Here is a 22,681-nt window from a genome sequence, read left to right as displayed (position 1 = left end):
CCTATTTTGGAAGAGATATTTTTTTTCTGCTCCACAAAGACTCATGAATAGTTGTGTTTCTGTTAAAATGTTAACGAAAATGCATTTTGGACTGAGCGCATATATGCAGTGGTGTTTATGTGCGTGTTTTCCTAGGCATTCCAAAAACTCCATTTGTTCATTGCTCAATGATGAGAAATAGAAAGCAAAACTATTTTAAAAATAAACATTTCCAATTTGCTGGTTCAAGCAGAACTGACCCAAAAGACTGGCAACAGACATAATATTTTACGTATTTAATTTTTAATTTTTTTAAATTATAGAGACATAGTCTCACTATGTGGCCCAGGCTGGACTCAAACTCCTAGGCCCAGGTGATCCTCCCACCTCAGCCTGCTAAGTAGCTGGGACTATAGGCGCACATCACCATGCGTGGCCCAAACGTGATTATTTTAAAAAATTCAACAAATACTAAATGTCACTCACGATGGGCCAGGCCCTGCTTAACTACTTCACAAATATTAACTCATTTAATTTAATTTCCCTAACTACTAACTATTCCCATTTTAACAAATGAGAAAATTGAGGCTCAGAGACTATAAGTAACGTCTCTTAGCTCGAGGAAGAGCTGGGCCTGGAGCCCCAGAAATTGGCTGCAAAGCCTGTGTGCTCAGCAGCTGTGGAAAGTCAATTTCAGAAGTGCTGCCACCAGCAGGGGTGTGGGGGTAGGAACACCCGCTCTGGAAAGAGAGATCTGAGTGTGAGACCCAGCTCTGATACTTACCAGCTGTGTGACCTTGGCAAACTTGTTTAACTTCTCTGAGACTCATCTATAAAATGGGATAAGGATTACATGACATAATATAAACATAACAAGTACATAACAAGCCCCTCAGTAAATGATAACTGCTATTATTATCACTAAGCAAAGTAAGAGTTCTGTTACTAGCAATGGTCCCAGCTCCTCTCGGCAGGTTCAACGTGAAAGTCCACCTTATCTGCCTCTCTTGGAGCATAAGACTTTTGGGTGAGGGGCAGGGGTTCTCTTGAGCCCCTGAATTCCCCCAGAAGCCATCTGGCTCAGACTTTTCATTTGAAGGGCAATTGAGGCCTGGGAAGAGGGGGAGCTCTCCCAGCATCACTTACCCAGGTCTCCCGTGGTACCCCAGAGAGTCCAAGGAGGTCAAGTTGAAAACCATCTCTCCTTTGCTCAGATCATGAACTCCCAGTCTCAGGCTCAGAAATCCTGGGCACTTTATCTACAATCCACTAGCCCCATTGATAGTTGTTTTAAAAATGGTTAGAGAGGGCTGGGCGCGATGGTTCATGCATGTAAACCCAGCACTTTGGGAGGCCAAGGCAGGCGGATCACCTGAGGTCAGGAGTTCGAGACCAGCTTGACCAACATGGAGAAACCCCGTCTCTACTAAAAATACAAAATTAGCTGGGCATGGTGATGCATGCCTGTAGTCCCAGCTACTCGGGAGGCTGAGGCAGGAGAATCTCTTGAACCCGGGAGGCAGAGGTTGCAGTGAGCCGAGATCGTGCCATTGCACTCCAGCCTGGGCAACAAGAGCAAAACTCCATCTCAAAATAAATAAATAAATAAATAAATAAATAGGTTAGAGAGGCTACAAGGCTGTTTCAGTCTATGTCGCTAGTGGTGATCAGCCTAGCCTGAACACCCCCTCCCCAACCCCCCAACAGCCTCCTCCAAACCCCCAAATGGGCCAGGGTGACACGCACCCTCCTCTAGGTTCTCAGGGCTGCTGGAAGTCATCAAGGGCTCAAAATCCCAGGGTGAAGGATTTAAAAACCTTGTCTTCACTTGCCCTTCATTAAAAAGCATAGGAAATGCAACAATAAGAATATGCTTCATGCCACAGGACTGTGCACTTAAAAATGGTTAAAACGGCAAATTTTATGGTATATATATTTTACCACAGTAAAATGTAAAAAACATGGGGAAGATAGAAAAAGTTCTGGAGATGGATGGAGGTGATGACTCCACAACAATATAAATGTATTTAATGCTGCCGAACTGTTCACTTAAAAATGGTTAAAATGGGAAATTTTATGATATATCTATCTATCTATCTATATTTCACCACAATTAAAACAAAATGAAACACATGATCTGCGCCCCAACTCTTCTTGCCTCTCAGCTGCTTTGCTCAGGCCAATGCTGGCTTCCCAGAAGGCTTTGCTGCATTGCTGAGGCTGGCTCTGGAAGGAGCTTCAAGTCATGTATTGGCCTCCCTTTGCTACTGCCTTGCTGTGTGACCCTAGTTAGCACCCTGCCCTCTCTGGGCCTCAATTCAGGGATAGCCATGGCACTAGACACACTCTGAGGCCTTTCCCAGTTCAGATGTTCCCTGAGTCTGTGGTTCTAATTCATCCAATGGACTGCCCCCCAACCCCACCCACCTCCCACCACAAACCAGGAATTCTTTTTTTTCTCCTGTACTTTAACAGATACTCTCAAGAGGGTAGAATAAGGCTGCAGGCCATGAGCCCCCAGAGCCTGGGCCTGAAGGTGGGGGAGGGGTGAGTGATCTTAGGGGCCTGTAGGGAGAAGCCAGCTGGGGGTTGTCATGGAGACACATGATGCTAATAAACATAACCCCCTCTACACGCCTGCTTGGTCCTTTAGAGTTTATATAACTCGCCCACATCCACTACCTCCATGGTCTTTTCATTCCACAAACATCCAGGGAGTCCATCCTTTGTATCCGCCACTGGGCTGGCCCATGGCCACGGGGGCCAGTGGGATATGAGATATCTCTGGCTCTCAGGAGTCTCCAGGGGGAGAAAGAGTAGACAGCGGTGTGGGCAGAGCCTGGATGGGGTAAGCTGGGAGATGATTGAGAGGAGGAGACAACTTGGGCAAAGGCCTGGAAGACACAGACAGACAGAGAGAGAAGTCTGGAGTGCGGTGTTTGAAGGGGGTTGTCTGGGGTTGAGATGGGGCAGAACCACATTCTATCAGGGCCTCACAGGCCACTCTCAGAGGCAGGTCTACATCCTGAGGGTACAGGGAGTCATCCTGACACTTGGAGGAGGAGCGGGTCAGATTTGGGTGCAGATCATCCCTGCGGGTGGAGGATGGCTTGGAGGTGGCGGGAGAGGGGCAGCAGCTGTTAGGGGAGGGACGTGACCATGGATCATTGATTCTACTCCCCAGCTGACGAAACAGGGGTTCACACAGGTCAGGTGACTGCCCAAGGCCACCAGCAAGTTCAGGGATCTGGATCTGAGTCCTCACACTTGAGGAGTCCCCACACCAAACCTTTACTCACCTCCCTGAGCTGCCTTCCAGGCTCCCAAGTCATACCTGTGAACACCTGATGAGTGCTTAATACAGGCCAGGTCTGAGTGCCTGAGAGGCATGAGTTCATCTAATCCTCCCAACAACCCTAGGAGGTAGATACTCTTATATTACTATTCCTCACTTTTACAGATGAGGAGACTGAGACAGAGAACTCAAGTAACTTGCCCAAGGTCACACAGCTGCTAAGTGGCAGGGTCGGGATTAGAACAAGGCAGCTGCAGCCATAGGCAGTTGGGGCTTTTATGCGTCTTGCAATGTGTGGGATGGGAGTTTGCCGGAGGGGACAGATGAGCAGGAAGTGGACTATGGAAGTTTGGAGCACCAGGAAGTCCCCAGAGATGAATAATGTGTGTGCATGCTGTGTGACCTTGGGCTACTCACAACCCCTCTCTAGGCCTCAGGTTTTCTCATCTGAGACAAGAACCCAAAATCTCCAGGTTCCCTTCTCTCTTCCCATCTGTTCCTCTCATTCCTTAGGTCAACCCTTCCATTCCTACCCTCAACATACACACCCAGAGACTAAGGCAGGGGAGGTGCTGGAGATCGGAGTGGGGTATGGAATAGAGGGGAGAGGAGAACGTGGGGACTAACCCTTCCCCCAAAAACCTAGTCAATTGCAGAAATCCCCCTGGGGCATCACCTTGGATTTGGGGGGCAGTAAGTCCTACCAATCTTGCCTCCAGGGCTTGCTGGGACCAGGCTTCCCTCAGCACTCTGCAGAGACCCAGGGCTTGTTTAGAAAGTGTCTCCATTGGAGCCTGAGTCACCAGATCCCTGGGTGGTCTAGGGGAAACCACAAAGTTACTGCGAAGCAACAAGACTAGGAGAGGAGGGAGGACGGCAGGTCCTGCCACCGCTGAACTCAGCAGCTAGACCAACTCCCAGAACTCAGTTTCCCCATTTGTAAATTGAGGAGTTGGAACCGGACTCTCAGACCCCTGAGAAGGCGGCCACAGGGCCTCTCCCTGACACTTGAGGCCACCCGAGGACCTCAGGGAACTCCTCAATTTCGGAACAGGAGATAGCTTCAGGGTTGAGATCCCTGGGTCCCCAGAATTCAGTCTTTCAGGCACGCATATTGTCCCCCAAGGGACAAGCTCACTCCAGCAAAGCCAATCACAACCAGGGCATGGGGAGAGGTCCAGACTGGCATTTGAGATGGGGGCTTGTTCCTTCCTCCAGAGAGCTTGGACAAATGACCATTAATGTAAGCATCAGCTTCTTTATCTGTAAGGACTCACAGGCAGTGAGTTAGTGTCACTAGTCATTGCTCCAAGCACATCCTCACAGAGCAGCCTGCTATGAGCCTGCAGAGTTCAGACAGAAGGGCCAAGGCCTGAGCAGTGCAGGGCAACAGACTGGGTAGGGAGGCATGGGGACTCCCACGCTCAGTTCAGGCCTGGGGGTTGCAATGGGAAGGGGTGTAGGAGTTTGGGTTGGCAGCAAAACCAGGAGAGTTTTCCTTGAAGGCCAGGGTGGGGCCAGTGAGGCTTAGCTCTAAGAAGCAAATGTCGGCCAGGCGCAGTGGCTCATGCCTGTAATACCAGCACTTTGGGAGGCCAAGGCAGGCAGATCACCTGAGGTCAGGAGTTCGAGACCAGCCTAGCTAACATGGTGAAACCCCGTCTCTACTAAAAATACAAAAATTAGCCAGGCATGGTGGTGAATGCCTGTAATCCCAGCTACTCGGTAGGCTGAGGCAGGAGAATTGCTTGAACCTGGGAGGCAGAGGTTGCAGAAAGCTGAGATCTTACCATTGCACTCCAGCCTGGGCAACAGAGTGTGACTCCGTCTCACACACACACACACACAAAAAAGCAATGTCATCTGCCTGGCTGGTCGCCCTTGGGGAATCTGGGAGACAGGGAGAGGATGTCAACTTTCCATCTGCATGCAATAGTCTCCAGGGTAGTGGGCAGAAAACCTGGGTCACACTCCAGCATTCCTTGACTACAGGCTTGAGATGAGCACCTCCCTGTTCCGGGCCTGTTTCCTCACCAATAAAATGGGGCTGTCAACCCATGATGATGGCAGATTATAATGATCACTTCCACATCCAGGCATTGCAGGGTGACTGGCTGCTTCCCCTAACGGCAAGAAGCCCCTCTCAGGAGACTGGCATTGGTAGGCACCAGGCTCAAGGGGAGGCAGGATGGGTTCAGGGCTCAGGGGACCCAGCAATGATCCTTAAGCTGCCCAGGTCTGCTCATCTCCCTGGCCCACTGAGAAGCAGCCCACCTTCCCCACTGCCCCCTGAAGATCACCCCAGCTCCTCATCTTGGTGTTTGAGGGCAGCCCAGCCCTTTCCAGCCCTGGCCCTGTGTGAATAATGGCAGCTGTGTCCTGGTGACAGACCAGGTAGTGCGTGGCGTGGTTCACTCTCCCAATTTGTACCTACTTCTGAGGTGGGGACAATCTTATTCCCATCTTACAGATGGGAACACCAAAGCACATAAAGAAGTTATTAAGTCACTGAAGTCACTCTGAGTGGCAGAACTGGGATTTGAACTTGGGCAGCCTGGCTCCAGAGCACGAGTGTCTGGAAACTCCCCTCTTGCTTCCTGGTCTCTGCCACCCCCACACTCTTTGCTCCTGCACCCTCTGCCACCCTTAGCCTGCCAGCTTCCCGCTCATTTGTCCTGTGAGGACCGGAGGTCAAGGCACTGAGCCTCCTAGGAGGCCTCCCAATTCCGCCTCCTCGGCACTCCCATGGAGTGGTTGCTTATTCCTTTTGGCTGTGCACCCACAAACTGCCTGTGAGCCTGAGGTGCCTCCCGTCCTGCCCCTATACCAAGAGCTCTCTGAATATTCCAGTGAGACAGCCATCTCTGCTGAGTGTCTTCAGGCCAGGGCCTCAGAGCATCCTGGCATGGCCAGCTGTGGTCAGCCCAGAATCACTGGCATGCCTCAGTATGAGGACAGAATTACAGGGGTGGGGACAGTCTATTCGTAAATAACTTTGGGAAACAAAGTTAAACGGTTTTTCTTCTTGGAGGATGTGGTGGCCATGATTCCTGTCTCCTGGTATTCATGTCCTTGTGTAGTCCCTCCCACATTGTAACAGAGATGGTTTGTATGACCAATAAGTATGGCAGAAGCAATGGTATGTCATTTCTGAGATCTAGTTACAGAAGACAGCAGCTTAGGTTAGGCATGGTGGCTCACGTCTATAATCGCAACACTTTGTGGGGCCGAAGTGGGAGGATCATTTGAGCTCAGGATTTCAAGACCAGCCCAGGCAACATGGTGAAATCCCATCTCTACCAAAAATACAAAACTTAGCCAGACATGATGGTGTGCACCTGTAGTCCCAGCTACTCAGGGGCTGATGCAGGAGGATCACCTGAGCCCAGGGAGTTTGAGGCTGCAGTGAGTCATGATGGGGCCACTGCATTCCAGCCTGGGTGAAACAGTAAGACCCTGTCTCAAAAAAAAGAAAAAAGAAAAAAAACCCAGCAACTTCACCCTTGCTCTTTTGGATCATTTGCTCTGGGGAAGCCATGTTGCAAGCAGCCCAGTGGAGATGCCCACACGGCAGGGAACTGAGGGCTTCTGCCAGCAGCTACATGAGTGAGCTTGGAGCAGGTCCCCCAGACCCAGTCAAGACTCAGATGACTGCAGCCCTGGCTGACAGCTTGATGGCAACCTCACCAGAGACCCCGAGCCAGAACCACTTGGCTAAGCTGCTCCCAGATTCCTGACCTGCAGAAACTGTGGGAGATAATAAATGTTAGTTATTTTAAGCTGCTAAGTTTGGGGATAATTTATTATGCAGCAAGAGATAATACACAGGACTTCTCAGAGCACTTAATATGTTAATATAAATCTCCAAGAAAAAAGATATACAATGCAACATTCCTCTTAGTTATCTGGCCAAGGAGACTTTCTTTTTTTGAGAATATTCTTCAGAAAGCTGATCTAATGATATGGCTCTGGTCCTACAATTCCATGTAACTTCTAACCTTGATTTTGTCTCATGAGCAAATCATTTATCCTTCCAGAACCTCAACTTTTCCCTTTTACAAAGTAGAAATAAACCATATGCCTTTACATAAATCATTAATACAGCCCTGGATGGGCAGATTCTGAGCAATTTTTGGCTGGGGGGGGGGGGTGGGAAACAGCCTGTGGAGGTCTTAAAAAGATCTACTCACCACGGGGCTCGAGATGGTTCTGCAAGGTAGCAGGTGGGCTCAAGGCCCATTTCAGTCTTTGTTCCCCAGGCCATTTCCACAAAATGGTGAGAAATAGTGTCTTCTTTTAGCTTGCTCATAACTCAAAGATGGGGGGCATGGACCTGGGCCTTTCTAGGCTAGGGCATGAACCTCCTCCATCAGACTGGAAGAGCTTGTCCAGGGTAAATGGCCAGTGTATTCTCCCTTTCCCCACCGCCCCCCCTATCCAATGGACACCCCATAGCCACGGGCAGGAAGGAACAACAGAACTTTCTCTGGTTTACTTAAGAGTAAATGTGACTTTCCTCCCTTTTCAATTTGTTCTATCTTTATCCAATAAAAGTTAAACTTGAAAACTGAGGTCAAGTTTCAAGGTACATGATGGGTCAGAAATCCGCTGAAGCCCTACCTGCCCCTCTTCATAAAAAGAAGACAGTTTAAAAAAAAAACTATAATGCGAATACTTTATTATCGAGTGACTGGTATTAGCTTTTTGTCTGGGCATTAATATCTCAGAAACCATACACCAAACCCAGGCTTTTCCACCTAGCTCTGCTGTATCATTTTCTTTATATATATATAAAAAAAGTAAAGAAGAGGAAGGAGGAAGAGAAAGAAAATATATCTGTATTGAAAGAATTATAAGCCAAAGTGCGTCTTTCTTGTTTTGTCCATATACACACATTGCACCATACATAAATAATTACATTGTAAAAATGACTCCATAATTACAAGTATAATATATATTTCCATATAATATATAAAACTTTATATTAAATCTAGGTAGATGATATCTGGGGGGTTTTGTCCGTGGGGGCTGTGTCTCTGGGCATCGGCCCCTCTCGAGGCCGGCAGGTGGCGGTGGCCGCGGCCTCCCACCTGCCCCTCCGCCGGGGCCGCCACTATCTGGGGTTGTTGAGGAGGATCTCCAGCCAGCAGGGGCAGGAGGTGATGAACTGCCGGGAGTAGCAGGGCCCCCAGCCCTTGGCGAAGCTGATGCGGACGCTGTTGGGGTCGTAGGGGCCGTCGGCGGCGTCGGGCTCGGGCGCGTGCTGCAGGCCCGAGCGCTCGAAGTCGAACACCTTGATGGAGTAGCCGGGCGGCACCTTGCGCACGACCAGGGCGCGGCCGCCGGGCGCGTCCAGCGTCGGGGAGTTGACGAAGATGGGGTGCTCGCCGCGGTTGTAGGCCCACACGCCGTCGGGCTCCTTGCTGAGCAGGATGCCGAAGCCGATCTTGCTGCGCGTTCGCCGCACCGACTCGCTGCGCTGCTCCAGGTTGAGCTGGCCCAGGCAGAAGCCGCTGCCCTGAGGTAGGTCGTAAAAGATGCTGACGGCCTGGTCGTACACCGCATAGAGGCGGCCCACGCGCGTCCGGTGCTCCCAGTACGCCACGCTGCACCAGTGGCTCGGCTTGGTGGCGTCCGGAGACATGCTGGCGTCTGCGGGACAAGCACAGGGACCGCCGCGTTATTCTGGGTCGGGAGGTAGGAGGCACCGGGGAGCGGAGGTGGGCACTGCTGTCTGCACAGTGGGAGCTGGGTAAGGTTTCCAGCATTCAGCAGTCATGTGGGCACCGACTGTGTGCCAGGTTGTCCTCAGGAAATAAAGCCCACAACGGGACATCTCTTTCACACACACAAACTCACACAAAGGAGAAAACAAAGGTTATGAGCCACAGAGTACAAGCCAGCGAGCACCTGTTGTGTGCTAGGTGCTGTGGACCAGACATGAACCCCGCACACCCTGCCCCTGCCTCTTCATGCTAGCAGGAGAGACAGACAACTGCCTGCACGCCCCCAAAGGAGGGGCTGACTGTGGAGCAACCATCATGGACCCGGCGTGGAGCACTGTACTTCTTACTCTTCACAGCACACAGGACTCACGTGGTCCTCACGATCACTCTGCAAGGACGCCACCTTCTCCTCGTTCTACAGAGGAGGGCACCCCGCCAGAATTTGAACCCACTAGTCCAAGTCTCAACCTGACAGAGTAGGGTTAGGCTACTGGGGGATGGGCGGGGAGGTTGAAATCACATTAGAGGACTCAAGCACAGGGAGGCAGGCTGGGGGTGGGAGGAGTTGCCCCCAGGATCCCTTCCAGCCTGGAGGAGTGGGATTTCTGTGGTGGCCTTGTTACAAATATGACTGCCTGACTGCTCCCTGCCTCAGCCTTAGCCTCCCGGTACTGCCCACCTGAGCTGGCTTTCTTTGCAGGAAATGGAGGTTTGTACCAGAACTGCAGCCACTTCTGCATGGCAGACGAGCTGAGGGTCCCTAAATGACAAAGAAAATGGCTCCTTAAGGGCTCTGGAGCTGTCCAGCAATCGAAGGTGTGTGCTGCTCCTCTCTGGGCCTCAGTTTCCCCACTGTATAGCAAAGGGGTAGCTAAGATGTTACTGAAATCCCTTGTCACTCTGACTCGGGCCGTCTGTGTGTCTGGAGGAGTTTAACAATTTTCTGAGACCAAAGTTCAGACCAACACAAGCCAGGGTGCTCCCTGCTCTCATGTGGCCAGCTTCTCAGATTCTGACATCTGGCCTTTCCTTTGAGCTCACAGCTCTGAGAAGCAGGCAGGCACCTATAACTGCCCAGTGAGGTGACATGATTTGCCTGCCAGGCCTGCTTCCACACAGGTCCCTGGCCTGGGCCTGTGCAGAGGGAGGCGTTCTGCCGGAGGTTTGACAGAGCAAAGCAAAGCGCTTCATGGCTGTTTTTCTGAGGAAAACTGATCAAAGTCCAACCAAATCCCAGAGGACCACACTTCTAACAGCTTCACCTGGGAGCCTGAGTGAGGCCAGCTCTGGCCGCCTTTGCCTTGGTCTTGCCCCTGCCTAGAAGCCCCAGAAGAACAGGGTGGCAGGGCCCCTGACATCCCCTTACACACTGGGAGGCCCGCCCAGCCACCTAGCAGGAGGCTGTCTGCCTCAGGGGCCTCCTGGAGGCTGACTGCTCTGCTGTGGCTTTGGGCTGGACACAGGTTTCATGAGTGTGCCCCTTGCCCTGTGCCTGGCACTGAGGTCCCAGACACAGGTCCCCAAGTCTGCTGGGGGGGTAATCCAAGTCCTCACACCAGCCCACAGCTTGGATCATTTTGCCTCAGAGTCTCCAGCGAGGCTTCTGATGCTTCCAGCTGATGGTCAGGAGAGGAGGAAGAGGTCCTGCATCCTGCCGTCGACAGAACTGCCCCTTAGCCAGTGGGCAATAGTGACAGAGACAGCTCAAGCCCTTGGGAGGTCACTAGGCTGCAGGCATCAGGCCAGTCCCAGCAGGTGGGCAGCTGGGAACAGCCAGACTCTGAGCTCCAGCCATCCCACTCCAGTGCCCCTCTCCCCAGCCATCTACCTGGCACAGGTCTGGGAGTCCCGAGGGGCCAGAAAAGCAGCACCATGCCAGCCTGGCCACGGAACTGCAGCACCCACACTGCCCACCAACCAACAAGAATTCCACGAGTGTGTCAGGCACAGCAAGGTGGGGATGCAAAGAAGCGACGCCTGGAGTATGCTGGGAGACACGACGGGCAACAGCATCCATGAATGCCTTCTACGAGCTGGGCCCCTTCTTCACAACAGCCTCATTTCACCTCTGCTAGCAGCCCATTCCACAGGTGAGGCAACTGAGGCCCAGGGTATACACCAGTGAATGCTGGGGCCGCCTTGGTGCCAGGCCACACTCTAGAGGGGAGCTCTTCTCCACAATCCAGAGAGAGTTCTGTCCTGGCTCCTTCCTAAAACCTGTACACTAAGCAAGTCCCTCTCCCTCCCTAAGCCTCAGTTTCCCTATCTGTAAGCATGACTGCTCTCATGGTCCATGAGCCCTAGAGGTTATTGTTTACAAGCTGAGGTGTCACTATCCCCACTCTTGGAGGACTCAACTTTACTGTCTCACTGAGAGAGGGGTCACTGCTGCACCTCTTCACAGACAAGGCTCTGAGACAGCTGCCCAGCCACAGAGTGACAGCTCTACCCCACCCATGGAAAAAAGGGAGAGTCTAGCTGGGGACGGACAGGGGCGCAGGGGGCGGGGGGGAGTGACTTTCTCTTTCCCAGCTTCCAAAAGGTTTCTGGCTGGGAACTCTGGGAGGCTGAGGCAGGAGGCTCATTTGAGCCCAGGAGTTTAAGCCCAGCCTGGGCAACAAAGCAAGATCTCATCTCTAAAAAAACTTTTAAAAATTAGCTGGGCATGATGGTGTACATCTGTAGTCCCAGCTGCTTGGGAAGCTGAGACAGGAGGATTGCTTGAGCCCAAGTTTGAAGCTACCGGGAACTGTCATTGTGCTACTGCATCCCAGTCTGGGTGACAGAGTGAGACCTTGTCTCAAAAAAAAAAAAAAAAAAAAGAAAAGAAAAGAAAAGAAAACAAAGTTTTTCAATTCAAGGACAGGTGGGACTTCCTATCCCCCTCCTCTCAGTTCCCCCACCCCAGCCAGGCCAAACTCCTTCCATCCCCCAACTCAAAACCCATGTCCCCAGCCTAGCCCCAGCGCACCTTATGGTACCCTATGACTGGGGATGAACCCACAGAGCCGCCCTCAAGCCTTGCCTGCCCCAGCCAGCCAGCTAAGGGACACCCAGGGCTTGAGCCAGGCCCCAACCCCTGCGGCTTCCTTGGTTGAACAGACTGGGTTACACCTCATCAGGCCTGCGCTCCTGCCCATGTCTCCCCAAATTCAGGGAGACAGACTGCTGCCTCTGGGAAGCCCTCTCTGACCTCTCCTTCCTGGGGCACCTGAACTGCAGCCCCTCCCTTGGCCTTAACAGGTGTCTGCGCTCCTGGTCAGTGCCCCCCAGTTGGTCTACACTGTCTGACTGGTAAGCGGTGGGGTGGGTCTCCATCTATCCCAGGGCTGCATATATTCCTTGGGCTCAAGCAATCCTCCTGTCTCAGCTTCCCGAATAGCTGGGACTACAGATGTACACCATCATGCCCAGCTAATTTTCAAAAGCTTTTTTATAGAGATGAGGTCTTGCTTTATTGCCCAGGCTGGGCTTAAAACTCCTGGGCTCAAGTGACCCTCCTGCCTCAATTACTTCTGCACCAACCTAATAAAAGGGAAGGGGGCAGAAAATAAAATACATCCCAGTGCCTAGACATTGCCCCCACCCCACACCCCATGGGGAATCCTGCCCAGCAGGTGGGCTGCTGGGCTCAGGCCCTAGGGCACTGAAGAGTGGTGGGCAAAAACTGGGGTCTCTTGTCTGATCCAGAGGGTAAGCCACTCACTCAGCCTCCCTGTTCTCACTCAACTCTCAGTCCCAGGGCGTCAGAGCTTGAGTATCCGCTGACATTATCTTATCCAGTGAGACCCAACACTTTGGGCTTCCACAAACCAACACATGTTTTTAACAGGGGAGTTGGGAATGACACAGGGCCGACCACTGCTTTGCTTTTGTTTTTGTTTGAGAAATGGTCTCACTCTGTCACTTAGGCAGGAGTACAGTGGCGCAGTCTCGGCTCCTTGTAGCCTCAACCTCCCAGGCTCAAGCAATTCTCCCTCCTCAGCTTCTCAAGTAGCTGGCATTATAGGCACACACCACCGGGTTTTGCCATGTTACCCAGGCTGGTCTCAAACGCCTGGGCTCAAGCAATCTGCCTGTCTTGGTCTCCCAAAGTGTTGGAATTACAAGCACGAGCCATTGCACCCGGACTACCACTGCTTTATTTTGCCATGTACAGACTTATTTTCTAACTTATTTTTATTTCTCTTACCATGGACCAATGAAAACTTGGTCCTGAGACTGGCCTGTTGGGACCACTAATGGAGTCTAATAATCTGGTGCCCCAAAGACAGCATCCTGGGGGGCGCCGAGAGACTTGCCCAAGGACACACAGCAGCGGGTGGCAGACCTAGGGCCAGAATTTGAGAGCCCAGAATTCTACTCTAATCCATGCCGCATGGTCCAAAAGTTTTCACAGTGAGACTGACCTAAGGCTGCCACCACTGACTGGATATGTGGCCATTGATAAACTGCTAAATGTCTCCAAGCCTCTGTCTCTGTATTTGTAAAAGGACTGATTCAATAATTAAGTACCCCACTCACCACAGTCCATCTCTGAATTTTCTGGAAACTCTGGCAAAATCAAGTGGGTGCAGAAGGAAGGAGCTGCCTTGTTTACGGGCTCCAGTGTTGGCCTTACCCTTCAGAGGCCAGGGATCTTTAGTGGGGTAGGGGGTCATGGCCCAGGGTCACCGCCATGGAAGGTCTCAATAGGACTGTGGATGACAAGACCCTTTGCAAACCGCAATGTACTTTACAATTGTTAGGGGTTAGCCCCTAGCCTGGCACCTGCGGTGAAAGAGGTGCCCAGTGAGTGAAGGAAAGGAAGAATGAAGCAACGAATGTCTGAATGTCTAGAATGAGCCCTGTTTTAGCTCCATTCTCTCACACACATATGTGCATTCAGATTTCATGCGGTGTGTCCAACACAAGCTGACATGCTCTCTGTGACACCATGAGTGAGAAGGTGGGAGCCCCCTAATCCATGGTCCCCACTCTGTACTTCCCACAGCTACACAGCCTCTTCCCCCTGTGCCTCTCAGTCACAAGCCTAGGCTGCCACTCAGGTGAGGGGACAGTCTCTTACAGAAGGATCTTTTTCTCCTCGTGGCTCCTAGGCTGTGGTACCGCCATCTCCCACGGCCACCAGCCTAATTAGGAACCAGCTCTTTAATTGCAAATAAATACCAGGGAGTCAGACCCGAGTGAACAACATCAAAGATGACCGAGCTCTGACCGAAACTCCCGCTCACTACCCCCTGCTCAGGGCCTGGCCTAGTTCCCAGCCAGACTCTGGGTCCTGCTGGGAGGGTTCCGGGGGGAGGAGGAGAGGAGCTGTGTCTGGGGTGGATCTGGCAGAGTGGCACTAGCCTGGGAGGAGTCCTGCCTCCTGGCCCTGATCCAATAGGTCATCTCCCTGAGGAGTCCTGCCTCCTGGCCCTGATCCAGCAGGTCATCTCCCTCCTCTGGCCTCAGTCTTCCCATCCGAACAATGAGATCATTACTCTCCCCAGCTCTAAATTTCCGTGATTTAGTTAACGTTCCTAGGACTAGTAGCTCTAGTCCTAACCACCCAAACCGAGAAACCAGCTCAGATATCTATCAACAGAAAACCAATAAACAAAATCTAGGCACATCCAGCCAATGGAACACTACTCACCAAGAAAAAGGAACAAGCTACTGAAACCTGCAACAAGGTACATGAATCTGAAGGGCATCCCATTGAGCACGAGAGGCCAGACACAGGGTTCGCGGTGTTTCCACCGAGACAAAACTCTTGAGAAGGCAAACTAATCTACGGCGACGTAAATCAGAACAGTGGCCAGGCGTGGTGGCTCACGCCTGTAATCTCAGCACTTTCGGAGGCTGAGGTGGGTGGATCACCTGAGGTCAGGAGTTCGAGACCAGCCTGGCCAACATGGCAAAACCCCATCTCTATTAAAAATACAAAAAAATCACCCGGGTGTGGTGGCGGGCGCCATAATCCCAACTATTCGGGAGGCTGAGGCAGAGAATCGCTGGAACCCAGGAGGTGGACGCTGCAGTGAGCCAAGATTGCACCACTGCACTCCAGCCTGGGCAACAAGAGCGAAACTCCGTCTCAAAAAATAAAATAAAATAAAATAAATCAGAATAGTGGTTACCCCTGGGGAGAGGGAGACAGCTGGGAAGAGGCACAAGACAACTTTCCAGCATGATGGAAATATCTTATTTCTTGACTGGAACCATGGGAACTTGGGCATCTGTGCTGTAAAAAGCCACACCCTGGATACTTGAAGAATGGTGGATTTCATTTTAGGTATGATACCTTGAAAAAATTAAAAAGAAGAAAGTGGCAATGTCCTGTGGCTATCCTAGAGTGGCCCCAGCAGGGCTCCACAGTGGCCCGGGGGACAAGCCCTGTTCCCTCCCGGTGGCACCCACATTCCTGCCACCAGAGGGTGGTGGCTGTCTGCGCCGAGGAGGAGGTGGTGACTGGTCCCAACAATAGGCCTTCTCCCCTGCACAGAAATCGGCCCCTCCGATGGCTGGCATTCTTTTCTCTATGCCTCTCTGCCCAGGGAGGGTGCTGCGAGCCCAACATGTAATTTTGTGGGGGTGCAGGGGCACCAAAGGAGCTGACTGCAGTCTGAGGGAGGCGGGGAGTGCTGAAATCCCAAGAAAAGCCTTTCGCTTCTTCGAATCAGCAGTTTTCTGTCAAAACAAAGGGCAGGAACGTTCCTGTGTGCTCCCCCGTGGGCTGCATGCTCCAAGAGCCTGAGCATAAACTGCAGCCTGCTTTCTTCCGGCTCCCCGCTTTCCTTCTGGCCAGACTGCCTTGGACTCAGCCACCCCTGAAGGAACGAACGTTGTGCCCAGCTTAGACTCAAAGGTTCAGGGCATTCATGGGAGGCTCAGCCCGAGTCCTCTGGGTCTTCAGGGGTCTGGGTCGGCAGGGGAGCAGGCGGTCCCTACTCCTTCACCTTCCAAGTATTTGCTGCTGCTTCACACCCACCTGGGCCATAGCAACCTCCCTGGCTCTCCCAGGGCTGGACCAAAAGGGCCTGATCAGCCCCTCGTTGATGGGCCTGAAACAAGGGCAGACAGGCCCAGACCCTACCGAGAGCAAAGAAGAGATACTCAAAGTCTCAGAAGCCCAGAGAAGTTAAGTGACTTGCCCAGGGTCACCCAGCAAGTTGGTGGCAGAGCTGAAGAGGGGCCCAGGGCTGGCTTTTCCAATCCTCTTTGCACAGGGCTGCACTGAGGCCTCCTGCTCTCCTGGAAAACTCCTTTCTTCTGTCCCGTGTCATGCCTGTGGCTTCAAGTTCCAGTCCAACCGGCAGCTTTTCATCTGTGGCTCCCAGGCCTGGGAGTAATTACGTGGCCCTGCATCTGGTTAACCTAACACCCCTTTTAAAGCCTTGTTTGCCCATTAGATAAGTAGTTTTTGTTATCAAACTTAGAGGGAAAAAGGAGTTTCCACTTAACTCTCCTTTGTCATTTTAAGCTGCAGAAATGGCTTCAGGTTTTGCAGCAAGTCTAGAGATGCAGCATTAATTAGAGGCTCTTTTCTTTTCTTTGTGAAGGGAGGGGAAGACCAGTTCTTTATCCACTGGGCTCCGGCAGTAAAAGCAAGAGAAGGAATGTGCGCAGGGCCATGTTAACGGTCAACAGCTTAGAACGAGCCTCTCTGCTGAACTCTTTCCAAAAGCTGGGCCCAGCTGACAGGAGTTTCCTCTTACTCGCTCCCACCCACCCCTCCCCACCCCCCACCTCAGCTCCAGCACCTTTGGCTCCTAGAGGAAGCCAGGCTTCCAAGGGGAAGTTCCTAATCGGTCATTACATCACGGGCGGTCTGGCCACCACCGCAGCCTGCCTGCACAGGGCCCACCTCAGGGGCTCTTTTGGCGGCTGGTCTCCACACTGGCCACCACCCTCCAGACAGCCGCTCAGCTAGTCGGCTGGGGGTGGAGGGATGCCTCTAAGACAGGGAGTGTGATGGGAACAGGAGGGCAGCATGACAGAACCAGGAGGAGGGAGACTGAGGCACGTGCCGTCCACATGGCCAAGGCGCAAAAACAGGCTCAAAGAGGTAAAGTGACTTGCCAAGGTCACAGTGAAAATGAGCGACACAACTGTGCAGGATGTCTCCTGCACAGGGTTAAAAGCATGGACTAGGGAGCAAAGGTGCCTGCATGTGAATCCCAGCTCTGCCACTCAGCAGCTGTGAAATCTTGGGCGAGTGACTTCACCCTTCTAGGCCTCAGTTTCCTAACCTGTAACACAGGGATGCAATCAGTGTTACTTCATCAGAGTGCTGGGATTAATTTCAAGTGTGTCAAATAATGCCTGGCTCAAAATAGGCATTGCATAAGTTAACAGCTATTGTGATTACTAATATTATTTACCACCATGCAGCCTTATCTACATGTGTATACAAATTATATGATAGATTGACTCAGCCTGTATAGTTCATAAGGGTATTCATATTCAGTAGTAACACCTGCAAACATAATATGTGCCAGTGGAGTTGAGAATCAAGGGGAAATAATAATAGTCATGATAATAATATAATAAACTAGCTCACATTTAAGAAACCTTTACCAAATACCAGGCAGTGTCTGAAACCCTTTAAATGACCTACCTCAACATATGTTAATTCTCCCATCTTAAGATGAGGGAGCTGAGGCCTGAAAGTCCGGAAACATACCCCAACTTCTCAGCTAGGAAGCTGCAGAATTGGGATTTGAGCTTCCACCTATCTAGGCTTAGAGATGTGGACTCTTTGCATTACTCCTGTGGCTGCAACCTGTGGGCTGCAAAATCCCAGCGGACTTCAGGGCAATGGCACAGAGACCATGCTATAAGAAGCTAGCCACGTCCACTCCAAGCCATCACGTGGGGGTTCTGCAAACACTGGACATGAAGAGGGATCCTCGAAGGTGACAGTGCTAACGACACTGCCCCACGACATGCTGCTCACCTTCCTAGGAGGGTGGTGGGCTTTTCAAATGTCACACCCTAACAGCTATTTCTGGTAACCTATGCAGCCCTGGAAACACACTTTTTGGCTTTTAAGTGTAGTTTCTCCCCCACACTCAAACATTCCACCCCTCTAAAATACAAAAATGAGTATTTTGTAGATGGGCTACAATCATAATAATTGATCCTGGGAAAGGGCTGCTAGCCCTGGCTAGTCCCAGGGCAGTGGGAGGCGCTCTACACGCTTCATTCATGATCCTTTTTGAACTGTGCAAGTCCAGGAGGCAGAATCATCCCCATCCTCAGGACAGACCCAAAGTCAGAGTGCAGCGCAGGAATCCCGACCCTGAGCCCACCTTGGTGCTGCCTCATATGCTCCCTTCGCTCTCTTGGGTGGTCCTCAGAGTCCCCTAGTCGCAGGAGGGGCTTAGGAGTGATCTGCGGTATCCTGACAGTCAGTGGCCACCTAGCTGGGCTGTACCCAGCTTTCTGGAGGCCAAGGGTTTTCTGCAGGCTTTTCTCTGCAGAAAGGCCTTTCTTTCAGCCTCAGCGCCCTGACTGCAGCCTGCTTGGCCCCACCTCTCTGGCAGAACAAAGTGGCGGCCTGGGCTGTGATGGGTAAGGTTTCCATTCTTTTATCTCTTGCAGTATTCAAACAAATCCTGAATAGATGAACTCATCTTGCAACCCTGACACAAAACAAGCTTTTTTTTCACCCAGGTCCTCCTACTACACAGGCCTGCTCAGTGTCTCCTCCACAGACCGTTTCCCCAGGAGCTATTAGGCCTTACCACTCCAACGGGCAAGGGGACCCACCAGAGGATGAAACCGGAGGCCCCACTCCCATCAGCATGCCTCTACCTGCCCTCCACCTGCAGCTCACCCGTCTGGCCATGCCGAAGAGATCGTCTCCCACCCGCTAAGACTGTTCCAGGTTCCCTGGGCCCAGACAGCATGGCTTTTCTCTCCAGGTCCCAGGGCTCTGTGGTACAAGCTCCCTTCACTACACTCTCCGCAGGCGGCTATAGCTTCGAAGAGCCACACAGAGGCTGGTGGTAGAGCTATCTCCTCCATCAGAGGACTCATCCATCAGACTCTGTGCCGGAAACAGTGGTGCTGCCCTCTTAAAAGAAACTGCAACTGCTTAAGCCTGAAAAGGAGAAGACCACCTGGCAAGCAAGGCAGGGAACCCCCTCAGGCCCTAGGGGAGGAAAGGAGCCCAGGTGGGGGAACTCTGGTTCCCTGTGTCCTGGAGGGAAGGAGGGTGGAAAGGGAGAGCCAGGGCAAGATAAGCAGATTATAAAATCAGCCCACGTTTTGAGAAGGAACCAGTTTCTGTAACAAAGCCTCTGAACTTTGCTCCCATTCCAAGTCCTCTTTTGTTTTATCATAAAGTCAGACTCTGGAGTGTGTTTGTTTGTTTTCTTACTCAGAGACCACCTGGGGTGGGAAAGCCTTGCTTTCATTATTGCCCCTGGAAAGGTTCTAAAATAACAGTGTGCAAGACAATGAAGCTGGGTACCTCGGTCCCCAGGTGGCAGTTGTGAGATGGGAAGGGGCCCCCAAATCCTCCCAGCTCCATGGGTCTGCACTGCTTATGACCAAACTGCTGGGATCACATATAAACCAGGGCCCACACCGGCCTTACATCAGGCCGCACCGGTTCTTACATCAGGCTGGGCCTGAGTTCTCATCTCAGGCATTAAATGCCCAAGTTCACCAACTGAACCCAACTCTGAAGTCCCTGGTTAATCTGAGACCACAGAGACAAAATTGGCCCTTTGGGGGTTCAGATAGGGACAGCCTGGGCGTGCATCAGAGGTGCAGGGATGCTAGTTTGTAGCAGATGATGGTAGGCTTCAAGAAAGCCCTTCTTGGCCGGGCGCAGTGGCTCACGGCTGTAATCCCAGCACTTTGGGAGGCCAAGGCAGGTGGATTGCCTGAGGTCAGGAGTTTGAGACCATCCTGGCCAACATGGTGAAACCCTGTCTCTACTAAAACTACAAAAATTAGCTGGGCGTGGTGGCGGGTGCCTGTAATCCCAGCTACTTGGGAGGCTGAGGCAGGAGAATCGCTTGAACCCGGGAGGTAGAGGTTGTAGTGAGCTGAGATTGCGCCACTGCACTCTGGGCGACAGAGCGAGATTCCGTCTCAAAAAAAAAAAAAAAAAAAGCCCTTCTTTGGGCACATTCTTCATCTTGCAGGTTCCCAGAGCTGAGAGAACTTGAGGCACCTAGTCTAATTGTCTTTTATTTCCCAAATACAATGTGTTTTATTGGCAAACCTCCTGCCTTAAACTTCTTCTTGGGCCTAATATAAAGCCATAAAAGCAAAGTACCTAAAAATTGCCCTCAATTAGCCTGTCTCAGCTCTCAGGAACAGGCACCCACATTGGTGTAGAAATGTCCCAGGGGGTAACCAGGTAAGGTACCCACAGCCCAGCTCCCTCAAATCCTTGGCCTCACCATCTCCTGCCACCAGGCCACTTAGCTCCCTGGGCTTTGAACACCCCACCCAGTGTGAATTTCATCCATCCACTCTCTTGATCTGGAATGCTTCCTGAGACCACAGATGATGGAGAGGTGAACTGGTGCAAATCTTCACAGCTATGTTACCGTGGGCAGGTGACCACATCTCTGAGAACCAGGACCAGCTACCTACTTTTGAGGGCCCAGTGAAAAATGAAAACGCAGGGCCCCTTGTTCCAAAATTAGGAAGATTTTCAAGATGGTGAAAGCAGAGCATTAAGTTAAGCAGAGACCTCTTCTGAGCAGCAGCCCTGAGTTACCCCACACATCCAACACCCACGGAGTCGGCCCTGCCAGGGGCTGGTTTCCTCTAGGTGATTACCTAACTCACAGGTTAAGGGGTTTTCGAGAAGGGCTTGACAACAGTACCCGGCACTCAGTGACCATGAGTTTCTTTCCCCATTCCCTAATACTTGTCAGAAACTCGCTTAACCATCCAGACACCACTGTCACTTCCTTTGGAAAGCCTTCCTCAGTCCCTGGGTCTGAATCACACACCCCTCTTCCATGACACTCAAATTTATGCTGTCAACAGAAGGGTATGTGTCTCCATCCAATTCATCCACCAGCAGGCTGGCCTGGGATTCAGCTGGCTTGATCTCCCCTCTCCTCCCCAAGGACATGGTACTATGTGGCCTAACAGAGGTGCTCTCGGCAATGCGGAGCTGAATATAAAAACTCAAAGGCTGGAAGGGCTTTTGAAAAGTCATCTGCCTCCTTTCAAACCCAGCCCCAGGTTTGAAAAAGGCACTGTGGCAATATTGTTCCCATTTAACAGATGGTACTACTGATGCTTAGAGGTCAGGATGTTAGGTAGGCGAGGAGAACCATTGTCCCCATTTGCTGATCCTCCTGATGCAGCCTGGTTAACAGAATGGTAAATGAGCTTACTATGTGTGAGCCTTGTTTCAGTGGCTCGAAATAAAATGAAATAAAATAAAATCACCTAAAGCCTACAAGTCATCTTACCTGGCCATGGGGGTGGATTTAATTTCTCTGGCTTGCTAAGTCTATGAAAGTAAATGGAACAGGGAATATAACTTTGAATGGAAGAGCCAAAGAATGGGTGGAGAAGCTGGTTTTCTTATTTGCAAAGCTCTCAAACGTAAGCTTCATATCTAACACCAGTTTGTTGTTAATTTACCAACTAGACAGAATCAGGTGACCTTTGCAAATCAAATATACCTGCCTCGATTTACACTAAAGATGTAGGCTGGATATGGTGGCTCATGCCTATAATCCCAGCACTCCGGGAGGCCAAGGTGAGAGGTTCACTTGTGCCCAGGAGTTCAAGATGTGCCCTGGCAACATAGCAAGTCCCCATCTCTACAAAAAAATAAAAAATTATCCAGACATGATGGCACGCACCTGTAGTCCCAGCTACTCTGGAGGTTGAGGTGGGAGGATTGCTTGAGCCCCAGAAGCCAAGGCAGCAGTGAACCATGGTTGCACTACTGCACTCCAGCCTGGGCAACAGAACAAGACCCTGTCTCCAAAAAAAAAAAAAAAAAAAAAAAAGATGCAGCTTGGGATAATCACTCCGGAATTAAAAGTACAAAGGTGGGACATTAGATAATAATTCCTGCAGGAAATCCTTTCCTTTAAAATAGCCTTTTGTTATACAAAAATACATGATCCATACCTCTCTGGTGAATGCAGAGGCCTATATACTGAATTTTCTTAAAGTGAGGATTGCCTCGATCATTCCTGTGTGTTTCTGGAACAAACCGGAATGCTTTATAATTAACAAAAAGCTAATATTGACTACAGAGATTATTAATCCACAATTAAATACTAATATTTGCTGTAGAGAATGCAGTAACATGAGACTTAAGCGTTCCAAACAAAAATGTTGCAAAATGCCCTACTGGCTTGGCAGAAGTACATGGCTCTGCCATGGTCACCCGTCTACTCTCTGTGGCTATGCTACTGTCCAGGCAAGTTGAAGCTGCTTGACGCATCCATGCCCAAGCTCCCAAGCTGCCAGGAAAGAGCTGGCTTGTTACAATGATCAGGGGTGAAGGGTGCAAAGGAGGGAGGGAGCCAACCAGTATATCCATCCCACCAGGCTAATAGGCAGACACAGCCCCCATAGAGACCCCAGGACCCACACCTCTATCCCAAGTCCAAGACTGGTTTCCGAGGTAGAAGGAGGCCAAGCTTGGTTCCCACAGCCCATGCCAAGAAGGCAGTTCTATCCTCATTGATGG

General features: G+C 51.3%; 2 protein-coding genes across 2 annotated transcripts in view; both read right to left on the bottom strand.

Annotated features, from left to right (window-relative positions):
* The window catches only part of ZWILCH (zwilch kinetochore protein), a 526,447-nt gene that overhangs the window by 239,554 nt on the left and 264,212 nt on the right, over positions 1–22,681 (bottom strand). The gene's annotated exons all lie outside the window — the stretch shown is intronic.
* The window catches only part of SMAD6 (SMAD family member 6), a 79,934-nt gene continuing 65,188 nt past the window's right edge, over positions 7,936–22,681 (bottom strand). Inside the window, exon 4 of the mRNA XM_054451882.2 lies at positions 7,936–8,926. Coding sequence (XP_054307857.1) covers positions 8,388–8,926 — 539 coding nt within the window. The 3' untranslated portion in view covers positions 7,936–8,387. The remainder of the gene's footprint in view (positions 8,927–22,681) is intronic.

The sequence above is a fragment of the Pongo pygmaeus genome, chromosome 16 (assembly GCF_028885625.2).
Source record: "Pongo pygmaeus isolate AG05252 chromosome 16, NHGRI_mPonPyg2-v2.0_pri, whole genome shotgun sequence".
Taxonomy (NCBI): Eukaryota; Metazoa; Chordata; class Mammalia; order Primates; family Hominidae; genus Pongo; species Pongo pygmaeus.
The sequence above is the reverse complement of the archived record's forward strand: the minus strand, read 5'-3'. Positions and strand labels throughout refer to the sequence as shown.